At 34.4% G+C, this 27,366-nt stretch overlaps 1 protein-coding gene across 1 annotated transcript in view; it reads right to left on the reverse strand.

Annotated features, from left to right (window-relative positions):
• Positions 1-27,366, reverse strand: part of CACNA2D1 (calcium voltage-gated channel auxiliary subunit alpha2delta 1) — a 494,736-nt gene that overhangs the window by 30,854 nt on the left and 436,516 nt on the right. The window contains 15 exon segments of the mRNA XM_030307860.1: positions 203-270; positions 1,700-1,786; positions 2,643-2,746; positions 3,334-3,396; positions 4,553-4,640; positions 7,662-7,683; positions 7,685-7,760; positions 14,196-14,208; positions 14,211-14,255; positions 16,219-16,257; positions 16,260-16,294; positions 20,182-20,227; positions 22,681-22,768; positions 24,098-24,141; positions 24,144-24,168. Coding sequence (XP_030163720.1) covers positions 203-270; positions 1,700-1,786; positions 2,643-2,746; positions 3,334-3,396; positions 4,553-4,640; positions 7,662-7,683; positions 7,685-7,760; positions 14,196-14,208; positions 14,211-14,255; positions 16,219-16,257; positions 16,260-16,294; positions 20,182-20,227; positions 22,681-22,768; positions 24,098-24,141; positions 24,144-24,168 — 843 coding nt within the window.

Here is a 27,366-nt window from a genome sequence, read left to right on the forward strand (position 1 = left end):
TCTAAACTAATATTTCAAATTATATCAAAATATTTTTCCTCTTAACTAATTTAAAAAAGTCTTTCCAAAAATATTAATTCATAGTTCTGCTTAATTTAGTAGCACTGAAAATTATACATTGACAAGACTTTACTTTGACTTTTCTTATTTACATTTGACATGGAGTGTAGCATAAACGTTAGGAAATATATATATATCTTACCGGATCCCTGATTGATGTTTTGGTGAAATTCTCTATCCAAGAATTTACATCAATTTTAATCCCAACAACTGAAAAATGATGTAAAGAAGAATTGACACATACATAGAAAAAACGTGGCTGTGATTCTTAGTTATCTACTTTTCCTCTTACATTTGAATATTTCTGAGCAAATTTAAATTTCTTGGAATTAAATTAATGTCAGCTATACGTTGAAAAGTGGACTTCATTGAAAAGGTTGCAGTTTTAATGTCCATATAATATTTGGTATATGATAATTTATGTAGTGTAGAAAGTAGCATTAAATTTTGGGTTGAATGTAATGTTTATTACAGAGATTTTATTTCTTTGGGTTTCATTAAAGAGACTGCTAACCTCTCTTAAACTATTAAATAACTTTCGTTTATATTCACAACATACTTTACCTCGTTGGCAACCACCTCACCAATTAACTCATATATACAATAAGCTAAAGGGGAAAAAAAAGGCGGTAGTGTCAGGCATAGTCTTGTAACGTGAGGTCACTCAGGTGGAATGTTTTAAGAGGCTTCGCTAGCCCCACCAATGCATGCATCATGTGCTTGAGAAATGTATGTCCAATAGACAGATAGGTGGGTGGGAGGGTGAGTGAATAAATGAGCCACTGAGTGAATGAAGGAAGCAGTCAATGAGTTAGTATGGAGGTAATATCTAGTTGAACCACTGAGGGGTAAAACAGCCCTCAGGAACAGGAAGGTGATCTATCTACCTTCTCAATCTGGTCTAATGTACACTCTCTTACACATTCAAATACGGAATCATACAATGAAAAAAAAGAAAAAAACAACGCTTCTACTAGATGGCATCCACTTAATGCAGCCTACTTGCATTTCCCATTGATGTTCAGTTTTATGATTTGTTTTGTTTGCTTACTTGATTTTATTTTGGAAAAAAAATCATTTTTCCATTTTACTGTAATTATATATATATATATATGTATGTGTGTGTGTGTATATATATATATATATATATATATATATATATATATAAAGGTTCTTACCTAATTCATTTTATCAGGCACATGGTATATATATGCTATAACTTATTTATCTTTTCCTTAGAGGATGGAAACTTAACTCTTCATGTTTAACTTACTACAAATATTCACACCCTTGGACACGTATCCTTTTGTGTATTTCAAAGTATCTTCTAGGACAGACTTACCGAGTGGAAATGCTGGATCAATCTGGCATGTAGAATTCTGATTTGACTCCATTAATTTGAGCAGCATTGTATACACATACACATCTAGGAAATCCCTCACCTCTATATAGTATCTGTTCTATTTTTCCCCAATCTCCTACATCATTGTATTTTATTTTCAAAACTTTGGGTATCTGTCTTTGACTTATTTTGCTTAAAGGTTTCTGATGGCCTTCCTGGTAAGTACTGCCAGATTTTAATAGAAATATTTGGTCACATTTAATTTTGGCCATGTCCATATACCATATACACGCTTACCTGCAGGTTTAAGAAGCTTTCCTTGGATATAGATTTCCACAGCTTTGCTTACCATAATGCCTGATTCATAAGCACCAGGTCCGCTTTCTGAAAAAAGGAGAAGGCAACAACAAAAAAGGAACACAGGCCTGTCTAGATAAGTCAAATAGTGAATTTCTCTTAAGAGGGATAGGTGGACGGTGTTTTGCTTAAGTATTCTAGTGTAGATAAGTAATGAGGAGGTGGGTTGTCGTCTTTCATCTTCCTCCACTGACCAGACCCATTGGAGTGTCCGTGGGATGTGAATTATTCAGCTTGGCTGCATCCATGTCCACAACATAATGGACGCAGGCCAAATCGCTGCTTCGTGACATTTGCTAACTGAGTGGAGAGGCTGCTGAGGTGGAAAGATTGATCTTAGAACCCCAAACAGCCTTTGCATTTTAGACTTAAGTCCCTGGACAAGATGCCAAAATTCTCTGAACTTTGGTTTCCCCTTTTGTAAAAATGAGGCTGAATAACACCTACCCCCAGAGAAGCCCAGGGATTAAATTAGAAAGGTTTTGGGAAAGAATCCAATAAGATAGTTTAAAATGTGGCCTATTGATAATTTTCATAAATAATATATTTAACTAAAACTGACTAAACTGATTGATGATGTCTTTAAAACTCATTACATGTTCTTTAATAGATTTGCAGTTTGTGAAATGAGGGATTATATACATACGTTTCTATGCATTATGCATACCTGTTGATATGCTATCTCTACATTACTGGATGACTGTTTCCTGTGTGTGCATTTTACCTCAACTAAATGGAAGCTTCTGTCCTTCCAATGTCACATGTATACTATACACTTAATAAGGGCTGTTCTGAGCAATTATGGTTATTGGGGAAAGCAGGAAGTAGTAATTTATCTAAAAAAAAGGAAATTGAGAATGGCTGAATTCTGAGTAATACTTACTGTTAAAGTAGGGAGCAGTAAAAACATAGTTGTCATTATCGAGACTCCTTTTATAGAAGCTATCCTCGTATGTTTCTGGATTTTCTTGCCAGTTTTCTCCAGCCCTAAAGAGGAAATGGCTCATCATTTTTATTCTTGAATCTGCCTGATAACCTACTTTTCTGTGAACATCACAGAATTTTACAGATATGTCTACATCTAATGATACTCATTAATAAGCAATAAATCACCATAGAATAGATAACAAGGGTCAGAAAAAGCTCTTGGTTTTACTCTGCAGGTGATGACATACAAGTCACTTAATAGGTCAATTAATAGTAATAGGCCTCCCCACCCTAGTTGACAGACTATTTTGGAGACAGAGATAAGATCCATTGAAGAACAGTGAAAACAATGAGGTGCTATGAAAATAGTGCCAATAGGCTATAAACTTTACGTTCAGTGTGTATGAACAGAAAAAAAATCTCTTTTACTGTGTCTTAGATTTTGGAATAAATATCCAAAAGGATCACTGAATAATCATATAATAGCATTTTTAAAGAAGTAGGGTATTTTAATAATGTAAGTAATGTTAAATGACTCCATTTTAATCTAATAATCAGTTTCTCTACAGAATGGCTTCCTTATAATGTGCACATCCTCAGAGTAGTTGTGTAACATACTGATTTCTACAGATGTTATTTGAACTTACTCCTTGGGATAAACTCTGGTAATCCCACCATCAGTCACAACGAACCGTGCTTTCACTCCCTTGCTAAAACAGAAGACAGAAGAAGGCAATTTTTTATTTCACTTGGTCTCCATAAGATAATAATTTAGGTGTTGATGACACAAAGAGAAATAAAATGAGTTCCTAACATAAAGGAAGACAAAGTAAATACATCAATACATGCAAACTATGCTTTAATGTTGCAAATATCTAAGAAATAAAGGGAGGATGCTTAACGAGGTCACTTCATAGTAAAGACCAATACAGCTGCGTTTGGAAGATGGAATTAGCAGAGATGACAGAGACAGCAGGAATATCTTACATGTGCAGCCAAGACTATGTTACAGGAAAGCTAGTGAAGAATGTTAAGTATTTGGTGTTATAAAAACAGAAGGCAAGGTGAGAAGCAACAGATAGTAAAGTTTCAAGGACAAGCTTCTTAAGAAGGGTCAGCTCATGAATAATCTTGAAATCCATGCTGGAGAGCTTCACCTTTATCCTGAAACTGGAGCTGCATTAAAAGGAAGGCTGGCAGGGGTGCGTTCTATGGAGGACAGAATAGGGGGTGTGGGTAGAGGAATCGAAGGCCCTGAGTATAGACTGAATATAAGCAGTGCTGTAATTTCTCAGAAATTGGAAATTATGAATTTGGCTGTGAAGAAGACAGGAAAACATTGCCGGAAGAGCTATTTAGCATTTGGTGACTGACTGGACATGGGGTGGAGAAGAGACCGTAAATGAGAATCACAATCAGATTTCTCAGTTTGTTGACTGGGTGAATAGTAGTGTTATTAAAAGGCCACTTGACTAGCATCCCTATTTTATCACAAACATGGAAATTCAGCCTTTTAAATTTGGTTTGTTCCCACTGCAGTGTGTAAGTGTGGAAAGATAAGTACTGGCAGATGTAGATGTTAGTCCTGACACATACCCAACACTGGAAATACAAGCTGTCAACAATTCTAAGATGAAATTGTTATTAAATTAGTAAAATTTAAATTTATGAGCCCTAGTTTCCAAAAATTTCTCACAGAAAAGCTAAATTGAAATGCAGGATATATATATATATATGTTATATATGCATATATTATATATATATGTTATATATGCATATATATATTATATATATGCATATATATATATGTTATATATGCATATATATATATATATATATATATATATTAATAGGAACAATACTTACATGTTTTTCTGCTTACTCCAGTAATTTTGGACAAGTTCATTTGTAAAGCCTGCATCCAGCAAGACTCTATTAATCAAATCCGTATTACCTAATATAGAAAAAGGATAGCCTCAATTACATCCACATAGTTTTTTCATTAGGATAATAATGAAACAAATATATTCTCTGTTTGTTAAAGCAATTTAGAGTGGATAATATTTCTATGAATTAACAACCATATCCAATATTAATTTTCTGCATGTTTTTGTTGTTCATCTTGCCTCACAGTTTTCAGGCTATGGCCAGAATAGAAAAGCCAATTCGAAAAGAAAATTATTTTGTACATTTTTCAAAAAGATATGTGAAGTATGTCAATCAAGAAACATTAAGGAAATAACCTTCCTCTCTCTCTTCTTTTCTATAGGTTAGTATGGCGATTTGAATCTATCATAATTGATGGACAATTTTATACGTAAATATAAAACTACATAATATAGTTTTTCTTCGTTTGCTTTGGTGAAAGAACTGAATAACTTAGCACAGACCAGCACTATTTCAAGACTGACTTTTGGAATCTGTCATTTCTGGAATAACCAGAGAACAAAATAGCCCAAGTTCAAAGGTAATGAAAGGGCAGATGGCAAGGACCAAGGGTCAATTAATACATATTCTTAAACAAAAAAACTTCACCTTCTTTCCTTTCTCTTGGTCCTGTGTTTTAAGCCCATGACACTGTGAATAACCTACAAATACTGAAACTTCACATTTATGAAAAAATTTTATTTTATCCAGGTAAGGAAATATGTGGTCTTACTTAATATCTATTACTGTAAAAGGTGAGGAGTAGACTGGAAGATATTTTAGTTGATATTTTAAATTTAATATAACTTCCAGTTTTAAAGGATCAATGCAATCCACAGTTTAGACTTCATTTTAGGAACTATTTTCATTATATTATGTCAGAAAATTAATCATTTTCACAAACAGTCCATTTGAAAAGTGAATGATGCAATTTAATTGCTGCAAATCGTTTTAGGTAAAAGAAATGAAACGATTATTCTAATTTGTGGTATAAATCACTCTTGCGAGCAATTTCACAATTTCATTCATATTTTAATTACACCGTAATTTTAAAATGTGTCTTGAAATATGGCCCCTGCTGCATATAATACATAAACAGGTTATCAGTACTGAGCTTTGCCATTTTATACACATATAATCTCATTGTTAGAATAGTTCAAAAAAGCGGGAGCCGGGGAGGAGATACGAACACGCTGAAAGACTCTACAGCGTAAACATTTAGGTAATAAATGAACATAAACAGTGAGAATTTTAATTTTAATGCTGGATTAAGTACTTCCATAAGCACAATCAAAATCGCCCAAACCCCTTTAAAGGAAGCCACTGAGATTTCAATCACTGATACTTTTAGTTTTACATATTATTTGATAACATGACCTAAAATATGATTGAGAAAACTGTAGTATGTAAAACTATCAGAGGAAAATATAAATTTTATAGCTGTTACCTTTTTATAATTAAATCTCACACTTCACATGGTTATCTAAGTACCACAAGCATCCTATTGGATCATAGGGGAGGTGGATAAAAAAACATGAAGTGAAATGAAGACACGGGAGAAGAGACAATATGGATATTAGCACTATGATACTGAAAGTACTTTTGTTTCAACATATTTATACTTGCCTAGGAGCTAGAGGTAACCAATTTATATTTTTATTAATTTTTCAATGCTTACTCATTTATTTTGAGAGAGAAAGAGCGTGAGCAGGGGAGGGGCAGAGAGAGAATCTCAATCTGTACTGATAGTGCAGAGCCCAATGTGGAGCTCGAACTCAGGAACCATGAGATCACGACCTGAGCCAAAATCAAGAGTCAAATGCTTAACAGAGTGAGCCACCCAGGTGCCCATAGAGGCATCCAATTAAAGGAATATTCAGTAATATTACACCAGTTCTTTCTTGGGAATCCTGTTATTTACTGAAAGGAAAAGAACAAGAACCATAACAATGGAAAGGCTCTGACTCAGAGTGAGCTGACAAGGAGTAGAAAGATTTGGAAACACTCCTATTCGGTCAGATCAGTGTAGACCTTCTCTACCCTGGCTGGTTTTCAAAGCAGCTAATTCTTGCTCTGGTAGCTAATGTTGATGATGCTAGGAAGTTACTTCTTTTTAGGAGATAAATTTTAATTTGTGAGACGCTTCAGTTCACTTCCTGTAACTGAGCAAGTGCCTTGTTTAACCCTTTCTGATAGAAAGGAAAAGATTTTAAAGAAGAAAGAGAGGGAAGGGAGAAGGAGGAAAGGACAAAAAACTCAGTTATGGTTCCTTTTTTAAAAAAAATATATATTTACTAAGGTAATTTTTGCCAGGCAGTTAATTTTCCTCTCATTTCCCATTTCCGGTACATCTTTTCCTGGTACTACTTTTTTTACAGGATATTTTAGGAGGACAACACAGTTAAGATTTTAAATGCTAAGAAACCATTAATCTCTAAAAAGTCTTCTACTACGAATGATGTAAATTTCTCTGAAAGAAATGTATTGGTTAAACACTAATTGTTAACATTTTTATTTATTCTAACTTATTTTACTTCATAAAGTGAAAAATGACAGAAGCATTTTTTTTACACTATAAAGTTAATGGTGATCAAAACAGAATGTCAGGATGAAAATAAACCATTGACTGACATATTTATACCTTGTTTTTATTCTCTTCATCTTAAAGCTGTTCATATAAATTGGAGGAAAGAGATAAATCTATAAATGCTGTATGTATTTCTCTATATGGCAAGAAAAATGCAACGAAAAACTTTCAAAATATCATAAAAATTAAGTTTCTTAATTTGAAAGGATCAAGGGTAAAGGTGCCCTATTTACACTGAAACATTTGCAGGTATCTAATACTTGGCTTTGAAAATTTGATTTTACTTCACAGTGAAAGAAACATTCTTTAATACATAAAAGGCCAAACTGTTACATTTTACCACTAAAAATTTACAAAGTAAATAAATAAACCAGCATACCAACACACTGATCTGAACCAAGATTTGACCACTTTGGATATAACAATGGTGAAGCAATTATTATAAATTGGGTGTATACTTACAGGATGGGTTGTTTGGCGTTTTTTCTGTCAATAAACTCATTGAAATTTAAAAGAAATTCGGTGTTATTATCTGATATCTTAAGGTCATTGCAGTAATCTCTGAAAAAAAATATTGTAGGATATTAGCTGTGAAAGTCACAACTTTTTAAAAAGTACACAGCCTTTATAGGAAGTAAAAACACTTTCTTTTACTACTTAAGTGACTCTGCAACCTGTTGAACAATACTTTGACTTAAGTAAAGGATGAGTGGTGTACCTAATATTTATTAAGGACTCGCCCTGTGAACAATAGGTACGCAATAAAGGGTTAGCTTTCATTCTTAATCCACTATTCTTGCTTTATGTTGTATATTTGGAGTTTTCATATGGAAATTGAGAAATTAAAAATATTATTCACTAAATATCAAGAAGAAACCCATTATATGTTAACATTTTTATGAGAAATTGTTGTCTTTAAAAAAATAACCTAGTAAACAAAAGTGGCAAATTTCTATTTGCCTATTTGCAAATCTCTTTAATCCCTGACTTAATAGAATATAACTTCAAATGAATCTGACTTTTGGGGGCCCCTGGGTGGCTCAGTCCGTTAAGTGTCAGACTTCAGCTCAGGTCATGATCTCACCGCTTGTGTGTTTGAGCCCCACGATGGGCTCTGTGCTGACAGCTCAGAGCCTGGAGTCTGCTGGATTCTGTGTCTCGATATCTCTCTGCCCCTCCCCCACTCATACTTTGTCTCCTTCTCAAAAACAAACATTAAAAAAAAACGAATCTGATTTTGTAACATCATAAACTGATTATTGGAAATTGGCTGATCTTCCAAATGATGACACATTTCATTATAAAACTGAAAATTTCCATTCAGTAATATCATCGCTGGTCTCGAACTCCTGGGAAACATTAGTTACAGAATCCCCGAATTCTTAATTTTGTTGCAAAGCACAGATTTTGTCATTAGCAACAGTCCATTGTTGTCTTTAAAGTGAAAGCCTTAGGTGATTGATTGACAAATGTTTATCAAATACCCAAGCCATTCTGTCAAATAAAATATTCATGGAAAAAGAGCAAAGAACACCTATTTAGCTCTAATTTGATCACACAAGTACTTTTCTGTAAGACAGCCAAGCACTCGGGTATGCAGAACTTCCATTTTCATGTCACTGAATATAAAATGACATCTACTCAAGGGTAAAGGTTCAATAAAACTAATAATTTTTACTGCTTCCATCAAGGGTATTTTATAGTGAAACGGGCTTTTCCCTCACATGGGTGACTGGCTATAAAGATTATGATGGCTACCAGCACCCTTGAGTGCCCACTGCCTTGATTTGGCTAAGGTATCAGCTCATCACTGCTTATAGTGTCAGTGAAAATGTCAGCATGAAGAAAATGACAAACATCATTTCACAGTGCTACGAAAACACCTTTGACCTGGTGGGTTCTCTGAAAGGGCCTCTGGAACCCATGGGATTCTGAGAACCATACTTGGAGAACTGCTATCCTGGTTTGGAAATCGAGAACAAATATCAAGCAACATAAATGTGAGGCTGCCATTATTATAACGAGGTTCATACAACAGATGAAAAACAGTAAAATGTCAGAACTTCAAAAACAAACAGAAAAAAAACCCACCAAACTTCTCATTTCATGGAAAATTTTAGTTTAGAGGCTTGGTTTAGAAAGGATGCATGACCTTTACTCATTTCATTATCGACAGAGCTAAAATGGACTTCTTCCCACAATTAGCATTTAATTATAGATATCACATAGTATTCTTTTTCATTCTATTTCATCTTTGAAATGCCTCTCTCATTTCTGATAAAGAGCAAAAATATTTCATGTTTTACACTTTTCATCCCTTTTTTCTTAAATTATTTTTAATGTTTATTTTTGAGAGAGGGTGTGAGTGGGGGAGGGGCAGAGAGAGACAAGTAGACACAGAATCTGAAGCAGGCTCCAGGCTCCGAGCTGTTAGCACTGAGCCTGACCCAGGGCTTGAACCCACAAACCGTGAGATCATGACTTGAGCTGAAGTCGATGCTTAACGGACTGAGCCATACTGGCGCCCCTGGACTTTTCATCCCTTTGACTGCATGTCTTTTAAAGATAGGAGGGGAGCCTGGATGGCTCAGTCGGTTAAGCCTCTGACTTCGGCTCAGGTCATGATCTTGCAGTTCGTGAGTTCAAGCCCCGTGACGGGCTCTGTGCTAACAGCTCGGAGCCTGGAGCCTGCTTCAGATTCTGTGTCTCCTCTTCTCTCTGCCTGTCAATAATAAATAAATGTTAAAAAAATAAATTAAAAAAAAATAAAGGTAGGAATAATGCTCCAAGAATTTATATTTTACTGAGAGGTACTGGATAGTCTTCTGAGATTGATCAGCATTTGATAATCAACACACATGCTCAGATGTTGAAAGAGCAAGGAAATTGCCTAATCTGCAAAATGGGATGATACTACTAATTTATTATAGAGTTCACTGGAGCAGTAAATATAATCATTCACGTAAAAGGCTTACTTAACATGTTAGTTGTGGTGGATATTCACTGGTTTGTCCCACAAACTCTAACATTTCTTCCTTCTCTCATATATACTCCATCCCTAAACACACGGGCACATTCTGCTCTTTCAGCCATCCCACAAGAATGGTAACATATGTTAATCCTTGCTGAAGTGAACAATCATTTTGTACAAATTGGGAACCGGAACTAAAAGATATGTTTATCTTCCCTGTGAGTACAGGGACTTCTACCATATTTTCCACATTATCTAACAGTAAAGCTCAGAAAGTCAGTCTGTGTGGCCTCCTAGTTAATATTTGGGAGAGATGAATGAAGAAGCTTCCTAGAGACAAAACACAGAACTGAGATGGAATGAGAGTCTTATCAATATAGCACATCTAATTTCAAACTTTTCTTATTCTGTTCTTTTATATTCTCCTTTCTAGCTAAAACTGGTTTAGCAGTTTAAGACGCTCAGTTACTTATCTTGACAAGTGGTAAGATTGCAGGTATTATTAATAATGATTTTTTAAATATTCTTTACATATTTATAGATTCTACAGGCACCAAATGTATTTATTCAGCACCTACTCTGTGTCAGGCAATGGATGTGATGTTGGGTACTGAATAGTAGATAAGTCAAATAGATTGAGTTGTGGCTTTTTTGGGGGAAAGTAAATAACATTAAATGGGCCAGTAAAGGAAGTATAGTATTCTATAAAGCAGTCAGCAAAGATGTCTGTCTAATCCAGTGAAAATGGGTAAGGAATTCCTAGATCAAGGAGCTTTGAAGTTGGGGTTTGGGAAGGGGTGGGGTGTGTCTAAGTACAGTCCAAAACAGAAGAGAAAATTAGAGGAGAAGAGGAAAAAAAAAACAGCACATGTAGGAACTGAGAGAAGTTTAGTGTGGTTGGGAATTTAAAGCAGAGGTTGGCCAACTGTTTGCTGAAGGGCCAGATAATAAATGATTCAGACTCTATGGGTTATGAGATCTATACCACAACTAATCATTCTGCCTTTGTAGTGAAAGCAGCCACAGACAATTCATCATCCAACAAGTATGGCTGTGTTCTAATCAAACTTTGTATAAAGCAGGCAGTCTATAGGCTGTAATTTGATGGCCCCCGGATTTAGTAGAGTCTAAGGACCACACTGTTAACTGGGACCTAGTAAGAACAGTTTAAAGCTGTGATATAAAGTACAGATTATCACCAGGACACTACTGAGCTATGGTTCATATTTAGCAGACAAGAAACATAATTTTATTCACATTCTAGAAACTCTCTCTAGTTACAGAAATGAGACCAGACTGGAAGGAAAGGGGGATTTGGAGAAGTCGGGAGATTAAGTAGAAGCAGCTGCACCAGTTTAAGTAAAGAGAAAGCACGGGCCTGATGAGACAAAGGCAGCAGAGTTTGGCAGATATACTTGATACTGTAAAATAAATTCTGTTTGACAAGACTTGGTGACTGATTAAAGTTAGACACAAAGGGAAGGAAGCAAAGACAAATGCCTAGGAGACACTGACTTTGAAACACATTGAAGAGATAGTCCTGTTGTCTTCCATAAACAGGAATGTCTCAAATTGTGTAGGTAGACAATGTTTGATCCTATCTTGTAATGTATGCCAATAAACCACATATTATGTCTGTTTTGTTTCTAGGCATCACGGCCATCTTGTGGATTTCAAAGCATTGCCCCAAACTACAGACATCGGATAGATGGGTGGTATGTCTATAGACACAGAATAAGAGACCTTAAGCTAGCACCTTCATGTAAGTGATCTGCAGAAGAAAAGAAGCTCATTAAGAGACTGAATATGCAGCCGAGGGAGGGAGGAAGAAAATCAGAACAGCAAGAGGAGGCAAAGAGTACTCAAGAATTGTGGGATGGGCAGTATCAAACACTGAAGGAAATGCAAGGAGGAGAATCTCATGAAGCCAAGAACATGCTTTATTAACAGAGATGTACCTTATATGTATTCCCCATTTTCAAGAAGGACCAACAATTCAGGTATCCTTAGGATTACATAAAAATTAGTTTGAGGGGTGCCTGGGTGGCTCAGTTGGTTAAGCGTCTGATTTTGGTTCAGGTCATGATCTCATGTTTGTGAGTTCGAGCCCGACGTCAGGCTCTGTGTTGACAGCTCAAAGTATGGAGCCTGCTTCAGATTGTCTCTCTCCCTTTGCTCCTCCCATGTTCTCACTCTGTCTCTCTCTTTCTCTCAAAAATAAGAAACAGTAAAATAAATCTTTAAAATATTAGTCTGAGTTACTCTTTAATTTTATGAGCTGTCCTGTGGGTTCTTACAGTAATTTCTTTAAGAAGTATAAAATGTAAGAAATTAGTAATACACAATTCTGAATCTATGTTCTTCAATAGTTTAGCTTAGATTAATAGAATTATGTTAATTTGAATATTATTTTATGTGCCTGCTACAGAGTGTGAATCAAGAACTAAGGAAGACGAAAAACAAAGCTGGAGGCATCACAATTCTCAACTTCAAGTCATATTATAAACCTGGTAGTAATCAAAACAGTATGGTACTGGCACACAGACAAATAGATCAATAGAAAAGAACAGAAAACACAGAAATAAACCCACAACTATATGGCCAATTAATCTTCAATAGAGCAGGACAGAACATCAAATGGAAACAGACAGTCTCCTCAGCAAATGGCGTTTGGAAAACTGAACCACTTTCTTACACCATACATAAACTAAATTCAAAATGTATGAAAGACCTAAATGTGAGACATGAAACCATCAAAATCCTAGAAGAGAACACAGGCAGTAACCTCTTTAACATGGCCCTAGCAACTTCTTTCTAGATAGGTCTCCTGAAGCAAGGGAAACAAAAGCAAAATAAACTACTGGGACTTCACCAAAATAAAAAGCCTCTGCACAGTGACAGGAGCAATCAACAAAACTAAAAGTACCTACAGAACGGGAGAAGATACAATTACTGATACAATTCAACAACCTCCCAAAATGAATAATCCAGTTAAAAAATGGGCAGAAGACATGAGTAGACATTTTTTCCAAAGAAGACATTCAGATGCCAATAGACACATGAAAGATATTCAATATTACTCATGATCAGGAATGCAAATCAAAACTACAATGGATATGACCTCACACCTGTCAGAATGGCTAAAATCAACAACAAATAAACAACAGATGTTGGTGAGGATGTGGAGAAAGGGAACCTTCTTACACTGTTGGTGGGAAAACAAATTAGTGCAGACATCTGGAAAAGAGTATGAGGTTCCTCAAAATTTAAAATAGAGCTACCCTACAACCCGCAATTGCATTACTATTTACCAAAAGAATTCAAAATACTCAAAGGGATACACTCACCCCAATTTTTACTGCAGCATTATCTACAATAGTCAAATTATAGAAAACAGTTGAAGTGTCCTTCGGCTGATGAATGGATGAAGAAGACGTGGTACATACAGACAAGAGATTAGTCATAAAAAAGAATGAAATCTCATTTGAAACATGGATGGAGCTGAAGAGTATTATGCTAAGCAAAATAAATTCATTAGAGAAAGACAAATACCGTATGATTCATTCATATGTGGAATTTAAGAAACAAAGGATGAAAAAAGAGAGAGAGAAACCCAACCAAGAGACTCTTAAGTATAGAGAAAAAAACTGATGGTTACTAGAAGGGAGATGGGTGGGGGAATGATTCAACAGATGATGGGGATTACAGAGTAATCTACATCATGTACAGTGTGTTTGTGTGTGTACTCACAAATGCAAATACCCAGCTCTTCATTATTGATGGATACACTGTTATTTCTAATAAGAGCAAAGTCTACATCTGTCTTATTCACTAGTGTATGCCTGAATCACAACACTGCTTAGCCTACAGTAGTTGCTTACTGAGCGAATGAATGAATAGAATACCTGTTGCAGTTTTAAATTATTGCTTCCCTTGCTTCATATTGGCATGGGTCTGACTCAGAACTGTTACCAAAGACTTACCTATCCACACAAGGTATAGCAAATATATGAAACAAAACCAACCTTGGTGCTATGATGTGTAGCCAGATTCTTCAAAATTATCCGGCTTCAGTGTTTCTGAATCTGCAAAGATAACATTACAGGATAGATAAGCAAATCCACAATATGCATCCTGAGTTTCTATGATAATATGAAGATAGTAGAATGATTACCTATTAAGGGGGGGGGGAGAGTGGTGTGAAGTACTTATACCCTAAATTGAAACACATCAATGAATGTAAGGGTTCTCAATACTTCATAATATAATTGCAAAATAACATTTTAATTCCATAACACAAATTACACCAGTTATATCAGAAAAAAATGCTGTCTTAAAAGTTCCCATTTACTCACCCTACAGTAACCAATCTTTTATATCAATGTTGCTTCAGAGTCATTTCATTTAAATGTCAACGTAAATTTTTTATCAATATTATGGTAAAGAAAATGATTTCAATAAACTCATCAATGTCTTTAGTGAATTAGTAACATTTTCATATTAGATGTAAATTAGTAAGAGGAAGCATACAAACACACAAGTATTTACGCCTCAGAAAAAAACCTGAATGTGAAATAGGTTGCATATGAAAACACAAGCATATCTTTCCCCCTTTTTTGCCGCTAAGGTTTGAGCGATCATGGAGGAAAATCTAGCAGATGAGAAGCACAGAGGATAATATCCAATAGGAACGGAAATATCAGTGGATATGTCAAGTGTACTAAACAAAGAAATTGAGCAACAAGAAAATACTTGCCCTTCATTTGCCCTTTTTTGCTGTGAAAATCCATCAGAAAGAGAAAGCAGGGAAACAAAAAAAAAAGAGGGTAAAGCAAAGGGGGTCACAAACAATATTTTATTCAATGACTTTCTTGAATAAAAATTTGTGCATAGATCAAAGGTTTATTTATGTACGGCTGTAGTCTGGGAAAAAAAAAAAAAGACATCTTTTGAAGACTGGAAGGTATATCCTGTCAATTACTACTAAAGCATCCTCTCTGTACTGTGGTTATTTCAAGGGTCTAGTTTGCAAAGTGTTTAGCGCGGGTGCAATACCGGTGATGTTACCCTCTATTCAGAAGCATTTACCAAACATCAAAGACCAACTAGTCATCCCGTCATTTATCAAGTGAAGTACTAGCTCATGCAAAGTTGCTGGTTGTCAAAAGACCATCATATCTATCTATCAAGTGAAAGTGTAATATAAAGGTATAAATTAGCATAACGAGGGCGAGGATTGCAGAAAGCAAAAGAGAACTGACAAGGGAATGAAACAAACAGTAGTTTACTTCAGGTCAGATGTAAAAGGTATATATACACATAATGCTTTTTTACTTATCACAACAGCAAATTTAAGTTAGTAGTAGTAAGTGATGTGCAAAGGATATGATGGTCATTTTACTTTACTAAATGTAGTTACCCCAAACAAAGATTATAAGGACTTTAAATATGCACTAATGTTAATAGTTACTCCACATTCCAAATGATACTTTAAAAAAATAATTCATTTGAGCTACTGAGACATTAATTTAGATTATGAGAAGGAAGTTAATTGCCAGCCAAAGACCAATGCAATTTCATTTATTCAAACAAAGTAGATGTGGAGCACATATTATTCTTAGCCAAATGCAAAAAAAAAAAAAAAAAAAAAAAAAGAAAGAAAAAGAAAAAAGGAATATAAAAAAAGATAAAGCCTTATTAGCACAGTGCCATGAGTAGAGACTATGCGATGCGAAACATTTTGCACCAGCTAGCAGACCCTCCAAATGACAGCGACAGAGGACACAGCACGGCAATGATTCTATGAGCACAAAGCAAGGCAGGGTAGGATGGTGGGGATGCCAGTGAGACTGGGTACCTGCTCATATTCTATCCACGTAGAATATTTCTTGTTCCTTGCATGTTTGGAATGGGTTAGAATCATTGCTGTAGATTTGGTAGTAACACCTACTAAAATGTATAGGCCTTGGGCATTCTAAAATCTAGACAGATTTATACATCTGATACTACGAGATAAATAGACTCTGGGGTCGCTTTCATAGTACTTACATCTGGCCTGAGTTATTGTCTCTTCTATTTTGGCTTTATATAGTAAAAACTGTAGGTTGGTAATACCAAGGCCAAACTGCAATAGAAACAAGAGAAGCATAAACACAAACAAACAACTTAAAAAAAAAAAAAAAAGACACATCCAGTTAATGGAAAATCCAAAGATCTTCCTCATGGGAAAGAAGAGACATATTACTGTGACAGGAAAACGCATTCAGTAAGTAGAGTACTCAATTCGGTCTTGCCATCCAGGGTCATCCAGTTCTCTATCTCGCAGGGAATCAGAAGAGACACCAAGGAAAATAAGCTACTAAATGTGCCCATGAATTCACCGAGAAAGAAATGTGATGTGTACTGTATTTTCAGAAAAGTGTACTGAAATACTTCAAGTGTTGAAAAAGAATATTAAGGTTATGTTTAAGAAAATAAATATTACACTAACTGCATACCCTTTCATGAAATATGCATTATGTTAGAGTGCTCTGTAGCAAACATCCACCGTTTAACAATCATAAATGGTATTATCATTTTTACTACGCAATGCATAAACCCACCTGAAATATACCCCTTTGAGGGGTGAAATACTGACCATTTAAGACTCTAGTCTTTAGGCAAATTCCCCAGTGTCTGCTGACAAGAAAATTCAGATTAATTCCTAGCACTAAGAAAGGCTGCCTGCTCATCCTATTGGTTCTTCCTACAGAATATAAAAGGGGTCAGAATATTGCACAGTATGCAGTTGCAAATAACACAACTGCATATGTGTAATTCTTCCACCCCTGAAATGGCTAATATATTTGTGTAGGACATAACTAATTATTCCACATCCACATTTACAGTTGCGAATAACCTTTGCTATGCTTTAGTACAGAAGGAAACTTAAGAACTAAGGGTGCAAAAAAATGAAGGTACAGGTCCCTGACCTAAGTATTTTCAAAAAGTGATGCGTGATTAATGTGACCAAGTGACTCATTTAGCACTCATTTTTAATACTTAATCTAAAATTTAGCAATGCACAGGAAAAGGTGTGCATTTCTAGGCTTCTGAGTATTTACATGTACTTGCAGATCTTAAATCACTAAAGCCGCATGTTTCCCAAGCTTTTGAGAATGTGCAACTATAATCTCATTATCTGCTTTTTTTTTATGGACAGTACAGAAGAGGACAAAATATAAAATTCCAGGTTTTCCTTCTTATGAAAGTATATGTTAAAAATACAAAGGGGAAAAAAAGCAAGGGTTTATTTCCTACAATTTATTTTTGCAGTCAAGATAGCAAAATGAGTGGATGCTTGTTACCTCCAATTCCCAAATCTTTCTCCTTCATTAAGTAATTCATAGACTATCCTTATGGGAAAGGTCAGAGAAATAAAATGTTATGTAGATTTAATGAAAATCTCCCCATTCATTTTATAGGTAACTTCCTTTAAGTGGAGGGAGAGATTAAAATTAAAATAAGCAGTGAAATTAGTCTGAAAGCAAGATGACCTTTCATGATTCACTTGCCATTTATAAAATGTAGAGTAGAATTACTGAGCATTTGAAGATTGTCTCCTACAAATTCCTCTCAAGGGAAATTAGGACATTTTTATTGCTCCATCAGCATTTATTGCTAAGAGAAACTTCTAATTAAAACCGATAACGTTATATCATGTGGCTGCTGCAGTGTCACTCTCTAAGCTTGGGTTACATCTCATGTACCATAAAAATAGTGTTGAAACTCCTGAGGAACACGGGAGAAGTTTTAAAATTGACATATCAAATATACATTTTATTGGCCTGCATGTCTCAGGTTGTTATTAAGAGCTACACCTCATTTTATAGAAAAATAGTTACACTTAATTTATTTCCATCTCAAGGCAACAGTTATTTCTTCAACCTATAGCCGATAAGATCTTTACCAACATTTTGAGTCAATGATGTTGTCATATGCAGTGTTTGCTGTCTCCCTCCATATAAAATAAACAGACCAAGGCTGCTTTATTTTCTCCTAGGGATTAAACCTAATAAAGCCAGCAGCCACCAGGTGGATGATAGAGCCCACGCAATATTTTTGTGACTCACATAAACATGGTTAACAGAGTTAAATGGAATGTAACGTACTTTTCAAGCTCAATCATTTGTCTCTATGAAACTAAATTCATCATTAAAAAAAAAAGCATTCTATTAGAATCATTACTTACTATATTTCAAACTGTAATACCTAAATTACAACAAAGCTTAAGAAGGCATAAATCACTACATGAAATTTGGTACTTCATTCAGTAAATCAAAACATGCCAATTTCCCCCTCCCCCTCTTTATATAGATGTTATATTTTGTTCTCCATCATTGTTTGTGAATTATTTGTACAGCGATTCAAGGGAAGCACTTATAATGAAAATAGACCGAATCTGGCCCAAAGACGTAGATTTGGGCAGCAAATGTTTGGAAAACATGACAAAGTGGGCAAGCTGGGGCCAGAGAACAGTGACTTGCATGAGGAGGGTGGTGAGAGGCATGACAGGCAGGCTGTCTGGGATAGAAACATGAGGTGAGAATATCTGTTTGGAAGTCCAGATTTAAGTTGGAGTAAAATGGCAACAGAATAAATGTTTGTGAACAAGGAGCAACATACTCAGAACTGGGGTATCAATCTGGCCACGTTTGGTCCCATCATGGTTTGTGGGAGGGTAAGGGTATGCATGTAGGGGGCATTTGTGAGACTGTTACAAACACATTTAAAAAATTATAATGACTAAATACCCTCAAAGTATAATTATGACTGCCATCATTGTTGACTCATTGCCAGGGTTAAAGAGATCAAGTTTTTCTAACTTAAAATTTGTTCGTGTAAGAAAAAAGGAAGAGAGCACACTCCCACACAGTGAAGAGGAGATAAACTGAAGGATCAGGTGCTAAAAAAAATCATCTATCTCAACGCTGTTGGAGTGTGCTCCACAGACCTGGCTCATTTGCAAACTATTCCCAGCTCAGGACCAGTTAAGTAGAGAATTGAGAGTAACATTTAGAAAACTTTTCAGTAATTTGACAGACTAATTTTATGTCTGTAAATCTATTAATAAAAACTTCAAGCTTGAATTTTAAAACCTTCTTAAAAGTTGACTTAGTAAATAATTTTTGTTTTGTTCTACATAAGTGTGGGTATGTCAAAATAGCATCAGAAACAGCGATCTATGTGACTGTACAGTGAGCCAGGAATTGAAATCTTATAGGACTGAGAGGAAGATGATGTAAGATTCAGAGAGAGGGATTTAGGGAAGAGGGAAGAGAGAATGAGTAACAAGGAAATATCCATAACAACCTCAGGATTATGAACCTGTAGGATGTAGGACCACAGGGAAAGCCATGACCTCAGAGAAGAGTTACACCAAGAAAGCGAAGGAAATGCTCAGCGAGTCAAGAATGGAGAATTTTCAAGACACTACAGGGTATTAGTCTGTCCAATTTTCCAACGCTCAGTCCATTGGTGTGATCGGGATATTACAGACTTGTCACTAGGGAAGGTAAATTACCAACTGAGCATTTTATATCAGATCATACTATGAGGTGGTTTATTTTTAGGTTAATTTGCAAAAGGTAAGTAATGTAAACTAACTGAATTTAAATGAGGAAATCAGTGGAAGTGATGACTAAAAATGACTAGGGCATTTTGTCAACATGTATTATTGCTAACAGCAATATAGACAAATAAATCAATAGATTTATATCACATATGTGTTCATTTCCCAATTTTATATCCTAGCTTTTTTCCATCTTTTCCACTTTGAAAAATCAGAAGCTCTAATTTTAATACATTTCTGCATTGGAAAAAATAACTTTTCTGCTTTAATTACAATGAAAATGGTTTATGAAATGCAAGGACTTAATATTCATCTATTATGAAAATTGCTACTAAAAATAGGTGAAAGACACAGAACTGAATACTCTGGTATACGATACATATTTAAATCCAGTTAATTACCTGTAATCTGTGCCATTCACAGGAGTCCATGTATATGTCCTGTTCCCTTGTCAATGTATCTCTAGAAAAAAAGTTTGATATGGTTGTTATCACCTTATAAATTCTATGTGAGTTCATATAAAAAGCAGAACGCTAAAATCTATTTATAAATACTGTGGTCATTCCAAACCTTCCTTCACAAATGTCTGCTCTAGTCTACATTTATTTGTTCTGTTATGGGTGTGTTGTGTGTGTGTGTGGTGTGTGTGTGTGTGTAAAGCAAAATTTTAGCACAAACATAAACATCTGCATCATAACTTTTAAAGTCCTTTTAGTGCAAAATATTAGTAATTCATGCTGAATTATAAACCTCAAAACATTGGAAACATTTTCTAAAATACAATTTTAATAATAAAATAGGACTAGGATATGTTAAAGAAGCCTCAGATATTTCCATACTAGACAGCATTTATAAGAACTGGTAATACAGGACGGCAATGTACTGTTGTACATCCAAATGTATGATTAGGATATTACTGTTCTTATTAAGCCATTATTACAGTATTTAGCATAAGAGACAAATTATTTAGTACCACTGAAGGTTAGAAAAAAAATGAAATCCACCAGGGAAAGGAGTACAGAGCAAAATAACTTGATGGATATAGAATCGTTCATAGGTCACTATGGAATACTAGTAAAGAAATTATCATTCTTTCTTCCATTAGGTATAGTGATGGCTATTATGCATCTTTACATTTGTTTAGTTATCTCCAGCTTTATTATCCTCATCAGAACAGTCATATTCACTGAAATGTTACTTCGTGTTCGGCAATACACTAATCACTTTAAATCTCTGTCGAATTTAACTGACCGCTGGACTAAATACTATTGTTTTCTATAATTTATTGATGAAATAAAAGTATCTAAGTCTTAAAACTTAATTTGGGAGAATAAAGTAAATGTATAATGCCAGAATTCATTTTGTAACAACCATTCATGTTGTCTCCATACATCAATATTCCTATGATTTACTGTATGTGTGTAGAGGACAGAGGCAGGAAGAACAGGAATTATGAGGTTTTTAGACTAGTAAAATTCTTAAAAAAAAATAATGTTCACATATTTCATATTACTCATAAAAAAATATGGCAAAAAATATGGCAAACTAGGAAAATATCAAGGTGACCCAAAACAAACAAATTAATGTATACTTGAGGATAGAATGTGTAGGTCAAAGAGTTCTCGTTGGCAGAACAACACGGAAAAGTTGCACATTGTTGAATGGTTTTACATCTTTCCTCGAGGAGTAAACGCGTGAGAGTATGGCTAAAGTCTAAGTAAAGAGAATTGACGTTTCAACAATGACTGCAATTGATATATTACGTCCTCCTGTCTTCTGGTACTGGGGACTCCTAACTGTATTAAGTGAGAAAAGCCACCTGCTAATGAATGATCCCATTTGGATCCTAGCTCCACCCTAGACAAGATCTGCTGAGGAAATTCAAGAAATGTATACATTTAAAAAGGATAACAATGTGAGGAAAAGGATGTAAGTTATATACATACACTTACATTTCCAGGCTCCAAAGCCTCTGGATTCCATATATTTTTATTTATTTATTTTTTTTTCCAACGTTTTTTGTTTTGTTTTGTTTTGTTTTTTAATTTATTTTGGGACAGAGAGAGACAGAGCATGAACGGGGGAGGGGCAGAGAGAGAGGGAGACACAGAATCGGAAACAGGCTCCAGGCTCCGAGCCATCAGCCCAGAGCCTGACGCGGGGCTCGAACTCACGGACCGCGAGATCGTGACCTGGCTGAAGTTGGACGCTTAACCAACTGCGCCACCCAGGCGCCCCGATATGTTTTTAAATACTCAGATATGTGAATGTCTGTGTATTTACTCCACATGTGACTGATAATGGATAGACACACTGCTCATATACATAGTTCCTCCACATCAGTATCAAACAATATGAGTTTATTACTCATTTGTACCAGTGATTTATGGGTGTAGTTGGGTTATCTCTTGATTTAGTTTCAGATTTAAATGCAAGCCAATCATAAAGTGCATAAATAGTGATGGAAGATACACCAAAAAAAAAAAAGTAAATAATTAAAACACCAAACAAAATAATATATGGAACCCAACAATTAGAAGATCTGCATGTAGAAATCATATAACACAGCTATTACATATTTTCTTCAATTCTGCATGATGAAATGGCTAAGAACATGGCACAACATTAAATTGTGTTCTATTTCCTAAGATGATAAAAAAATGGAGACATGAAATATAATTTTCAAGAATATATTGTTATTAATGTAAAACATCAAGAAACATAAAGCAACATGCTTTAGAAAAATTAAAAAGAGTTAAAAATATTATTAAAAATACTCTTCCAGCAAAGACCTTAAAAAATGTTTACTTGAGACATCTCTGTTTTATAAATACTGCTTTAATACAAAAGACAAACTACCAATATAATTATGTATATATACGTTTTGTTTAAGAATGAGCCTGACTTAATCCTTACCTCATCTTGAGATTTACCAGAGTTCTGAATGTTTTCTTCTCCACTTTCTCCATCGATCATTTTATTTCGAATCTAAGGAAGATAAAAGAATCACTTTATTGCAAGTATTCAAGTGACTACCATAATATGATTATTAAAGTATCGATATTTCAAGGTTTATACCTATTTTACAAGAGACTGAATAAATAGGCTGGTTGTACCAGTAGTTGTAGTTTTCTCTGGGAATATTCTTTTAAAAAGTTACCACATTCTTTTAATTACCACGTTACAGTCAGTTTAACACATTTTAAAAATAATAAAGGTAGTCCTTATTATCTTCAGCCACCCCTTAATTTTTAAAATACAACTAATGAAAGAAGAGTCATTACTTTATGAGACTGATTGTGAGATGTAATAGGTTAAATAATATTATTAAAGTCACTCAGCGGCATCAGAGTCCCAACGACCATGCTCTTTATTATTACATGATCCTGTTCTATCACCTGAAAACACTTATTACAAACATTCATTAATCACCTAAGACATCCCAGCACGATGTCTTGGTCTTGGGTAATATAACGAATAATTACATGCGATTGTTCTACAAGCGAGGGAGTCATGTGTAAAACGCGTAAGCAAGTGCCTATTAAAACACACCACGACAAATTCTCAAAGAAATATGGTGGCCTTTGCATATATGAGAGGAGAAGTTAATCCATATAAAAGAATCTTAAAATCTTTGCTCTGAAGCGCAAAAGCCGGATCCAAATGCTGGTCCTGCTACTTACTGGCTGATTAATGAGACAAGCTGTTTAACCTCTCTGGACCTAAAATCTATCCTCAGTTCAACAAATAAAGATAAGATAATAATAGTATCTATTTCAAAGGCTGTTGAGAATCCATGACTGACACATATTATGTACTTAATAAATATTATTATTAGTTATCCTTATTATTAAGGAAGACCCTCTCAGAGGAAATGGCATGCAGTTTTAGGTTTGAAATAAAATAGAAATGTTTCTGGCTTAAGTATACAAAGACAAACATGGCTGCTTTGCCCTTCACATTGCTCACTGGGTGGCTGGATGGTTAGATTCCCTCCAACTTTCTTTTAGGCTCTGTACAATGTCCTCCATCTCTGCGTGTTTATTGCAATTTGTAAGTTATATTTGTATTGAAATACTTAAAATACCTCTAACTATGGGATAGAAAGAAAGAAACTAATGTCACACCCAACTAAAAATACTCATTCCTTTTCATATGATCATTTGCATAAGAGAACCCCTAGAAATTTTAAAGACAAACAACATTCACCATTGTGTGGACAGGAATCTACGAGAGAAGATAACACAATGACGCTGCTCAACAGATACTGTGGAATGAATGAACCCCAGGATCTGACCTGATCAGGCACACACTCACCTCCACCTTAATGTCATTCTCTAATTCTGCATCAAGGAAATCCAAGTTACTGGCTCCTGAGATTTGGGGTTCTACAGAGAAAATAATAATAATTAAGCATATATGACATTGAAACTGATGTTGTATGTAACAGTTCAATGTATATTCAAACACAAAAATAATTACATACAAGTTACTTACCTAAGGTGTATTAAAACGCTGACAAAACAGTTATACAAAGATATATTGTTTTGCATACATGTATTTTAAGATAATAATAGAGTAGGGGCTTGAGCTTTCAGTGAAGCAGAAAATTTTAATTTGCCACCAACTGAAGACAGTCTCATTTCAAGTGGTATGTTAGATACTACATTTATAATTACAAGTTCCGTGTGAATATGACAATCAAAGACCTACTTGAAACTTTTTTTCTTTAAAATAGGATGGGAAAGGAACAAAATGAAGCCACGTGGATACATACTTGGCAATAAAACAAAGGTAACATCTAAGTGATATACGTTTCTTTACCTGTGTTCTATAAAAAGTAAGAAATGAGGGAAAATGTTTTAAAAACTAACTTTGAATTTGCTAAGTAAAACTAGTCTAAACATACTCTTCTTAAGATGCATAAGATGCAAGTTTGCTTTATATATTTGAATCTTAGAAATTTTACATTTGAATTTAATAAATTAAGTAAATTTTATAAGATAAAATACGTGGTCAAGTCATAGGACTTTAATAAAGATTACCTATTGTAATTAAAATCTAACTAGAATATTAATCCTTGGGTTCACTAGATATGGTTTTCTGCTTTAATGTCTGCTACTGCTGCTTCTTGCTGGTGTGAATAAGTAAAATTAACTGTGGAATAAGGCATACTCTTTATTTCTATAACTATGTCAAATAAAACTGTTAGCTTGGCAAGTTTACCTCATATGACATTTAAAATTTCTCAATCATAAAATGAAGACTTATTTAGCTATTGATAAAAAAATACACTGATTATTTTATAACAATGCTAAGAATGTAACGTGCCATAATAGATTATCAAAGTTTGTTTGAATAATCCAAATCATATAGGTGTCGATAATTTTACAACTAAATGATTTTAGAAACTGGATTTTTAATTTGGACTAAAATAATACCACCAAAATGTGATAATTAATTAGATAGAAGTAATAAACACAAATTATGCTGTATTAGTGCAAGGTCACTGGAATTTTAGTGATTTCAGATTCACAGGCTCTTCCAAAATACATTCAGATTATCACTATTTTATTTATTTTTTATTTTTTTGGACCATCAATTGAACGAGATTATCACTATTTTAATTAAACACTGTTTGGACTGACTACCCAAAATAATAACAATAATTCAAATAAGATTAAATAAACACTAACTTCAATGCTGATGACATTATATATGGCATATATTTATTTTATAATTATGACAAAAATGCTTTCTTTCAAGATATAACTCCAGTTAAATGATGACAGTTTATGATTCCTATGGGTTTTGATGAATGGATGTTCTTAAAGGCAAATTAAAACAATAATCTCAACTGTGTCTCATGCTTTTATTTAAAAAATATTCACTACTCATGAGCTTGATGTCTGGAATCAGAAGATTCTAGAATATTACAAATGACTATTAGACTGCTTAATAGGTGATAATACTGACCATTGTTTGGATAGCAATATATTGGCTCAGAAGCAAATATTCATTTGAAATCTAACATAATTCATAAAGATAAAATAAAAATCAATATTGAAAATAATTTCAATCCTTTGTTTAAAAAAATGAACCAAGAATGTCACTAACAAAAGGATACTCTAAATTGACAATATAATTCAGAATCACTTCTTTAAAGTTCCCTGAAATAAATCCTCTTCACACAAACACCATAACAACATTAAAAATTTAACATACTCACTGCAAAACAAAGTCAACATAATCAAAATGATAAATATAAACATAATAAGAATATTATCTTACATGCAATGATAATGCATAGCATGACCAGACCCAAACAGCATGCATGGCGGAGGCATTATCGGGAAGAATTGGCAATATGAAGATCATGTCCCAATCCAACATATAAAGACACAGAGAAGAAAATGAAATCGTAAAAGCAAAATGTCATGCAAAACTTGTACTTTTTAAATGGCAATCTAGCTGACCATTTTTAAAGACCCATCATAGGCACAATGATTGAAAAATTCAAAAGCAGAAATTTATAATAAAAAAGCACCAAGTGAATTTTGAGAACTGGAATCCAGTCCCTTCATTCCTAATGCGTTTGTTTGATATTTTAAATATATAACACTTTTCATGTGTAAAAATTTTAGTATCAGCTGACATAAAGACAACAACATTTGTAGAAACTAAAAGGCAGAATGCCTTTAAACAGATGTTAAATAGAAATAATTAGTGCTTAGGATGATTAAAATATTACATAGTTCAAAAAATATTCCTAAAATTCTAAAGTCTTGTATGGTTGCTAGTTTGCCATTTGAGGTTTCCTTAGAAAGAAAGTAAAAATAAACAAACCATTTTTCAGGTTGTTTATTTTCAAATTATATTATAACATTTACATGCAACATTTGAAAGTACTGTAAAATGAAAATTTGCTAGGATATACATGAATGCAAAAAGTATAATTTAAGATAATACACAAAAGAAGCATGCAAGGAGAGTAACAGGAGACAATTTAATAAATCAAGAAAAGACACTAATTTCATTTTAACCTCTACAGGAGTCATAAAAGATATGAAGACTGATGCAACAACATGAAGTTCAGATTGCACAGAGTTCTAGAGCTAGAAGAAAATTGAAGCTTCTTTTAATCCAGTGGCTCTGCAACTTTAGAACAACCTGGAAAGCTTGAAATACTATTTATTAACTTGGGTCCCGTCCCTGGTCACATTAGTTCAGAATTTTCAGGAGATGGAGCTGTAGATCAATATATATATTTAATTTCCTAGGGGAATATATCACGTAGGTTAAAAAACAATTATTCAGGGGGCCCTGGGTGGCTCAGTCGGTTGGGCGTCCGACTTTGGCTCAAGTCATGATCTCACAGCTCATGGGATCGAGCCCCGCATAGGGCTCTGTGCTGACAGCTCAGAGCCTGGAACCTGCTTTGGATTCTGTGTCTCCCTTTCTCTCTCTGCCCCTCTCCTGCTAATGCTCGGTCTCTCTCTCTCTCTCTCTCTCTCTCAAAAATAAATAAACATTAAAAAAATTAAAAAAACAACAACAACCATTATCAATCCTCCTACTTTCCAATG

This window comes from Lynx canadensis, chromosome A2 (assembly GCF_007474595.2).
Source record: "Lynx canadensis isolate LIC74 chromosome A2, mLynCan4.pri.v2, whole genome shotgun sequence".
NCBI lineage: Eukaryota > Metazoa > Chordata > Mammalia > Carnivora > Felidae > Lynx > Lynx canadensis.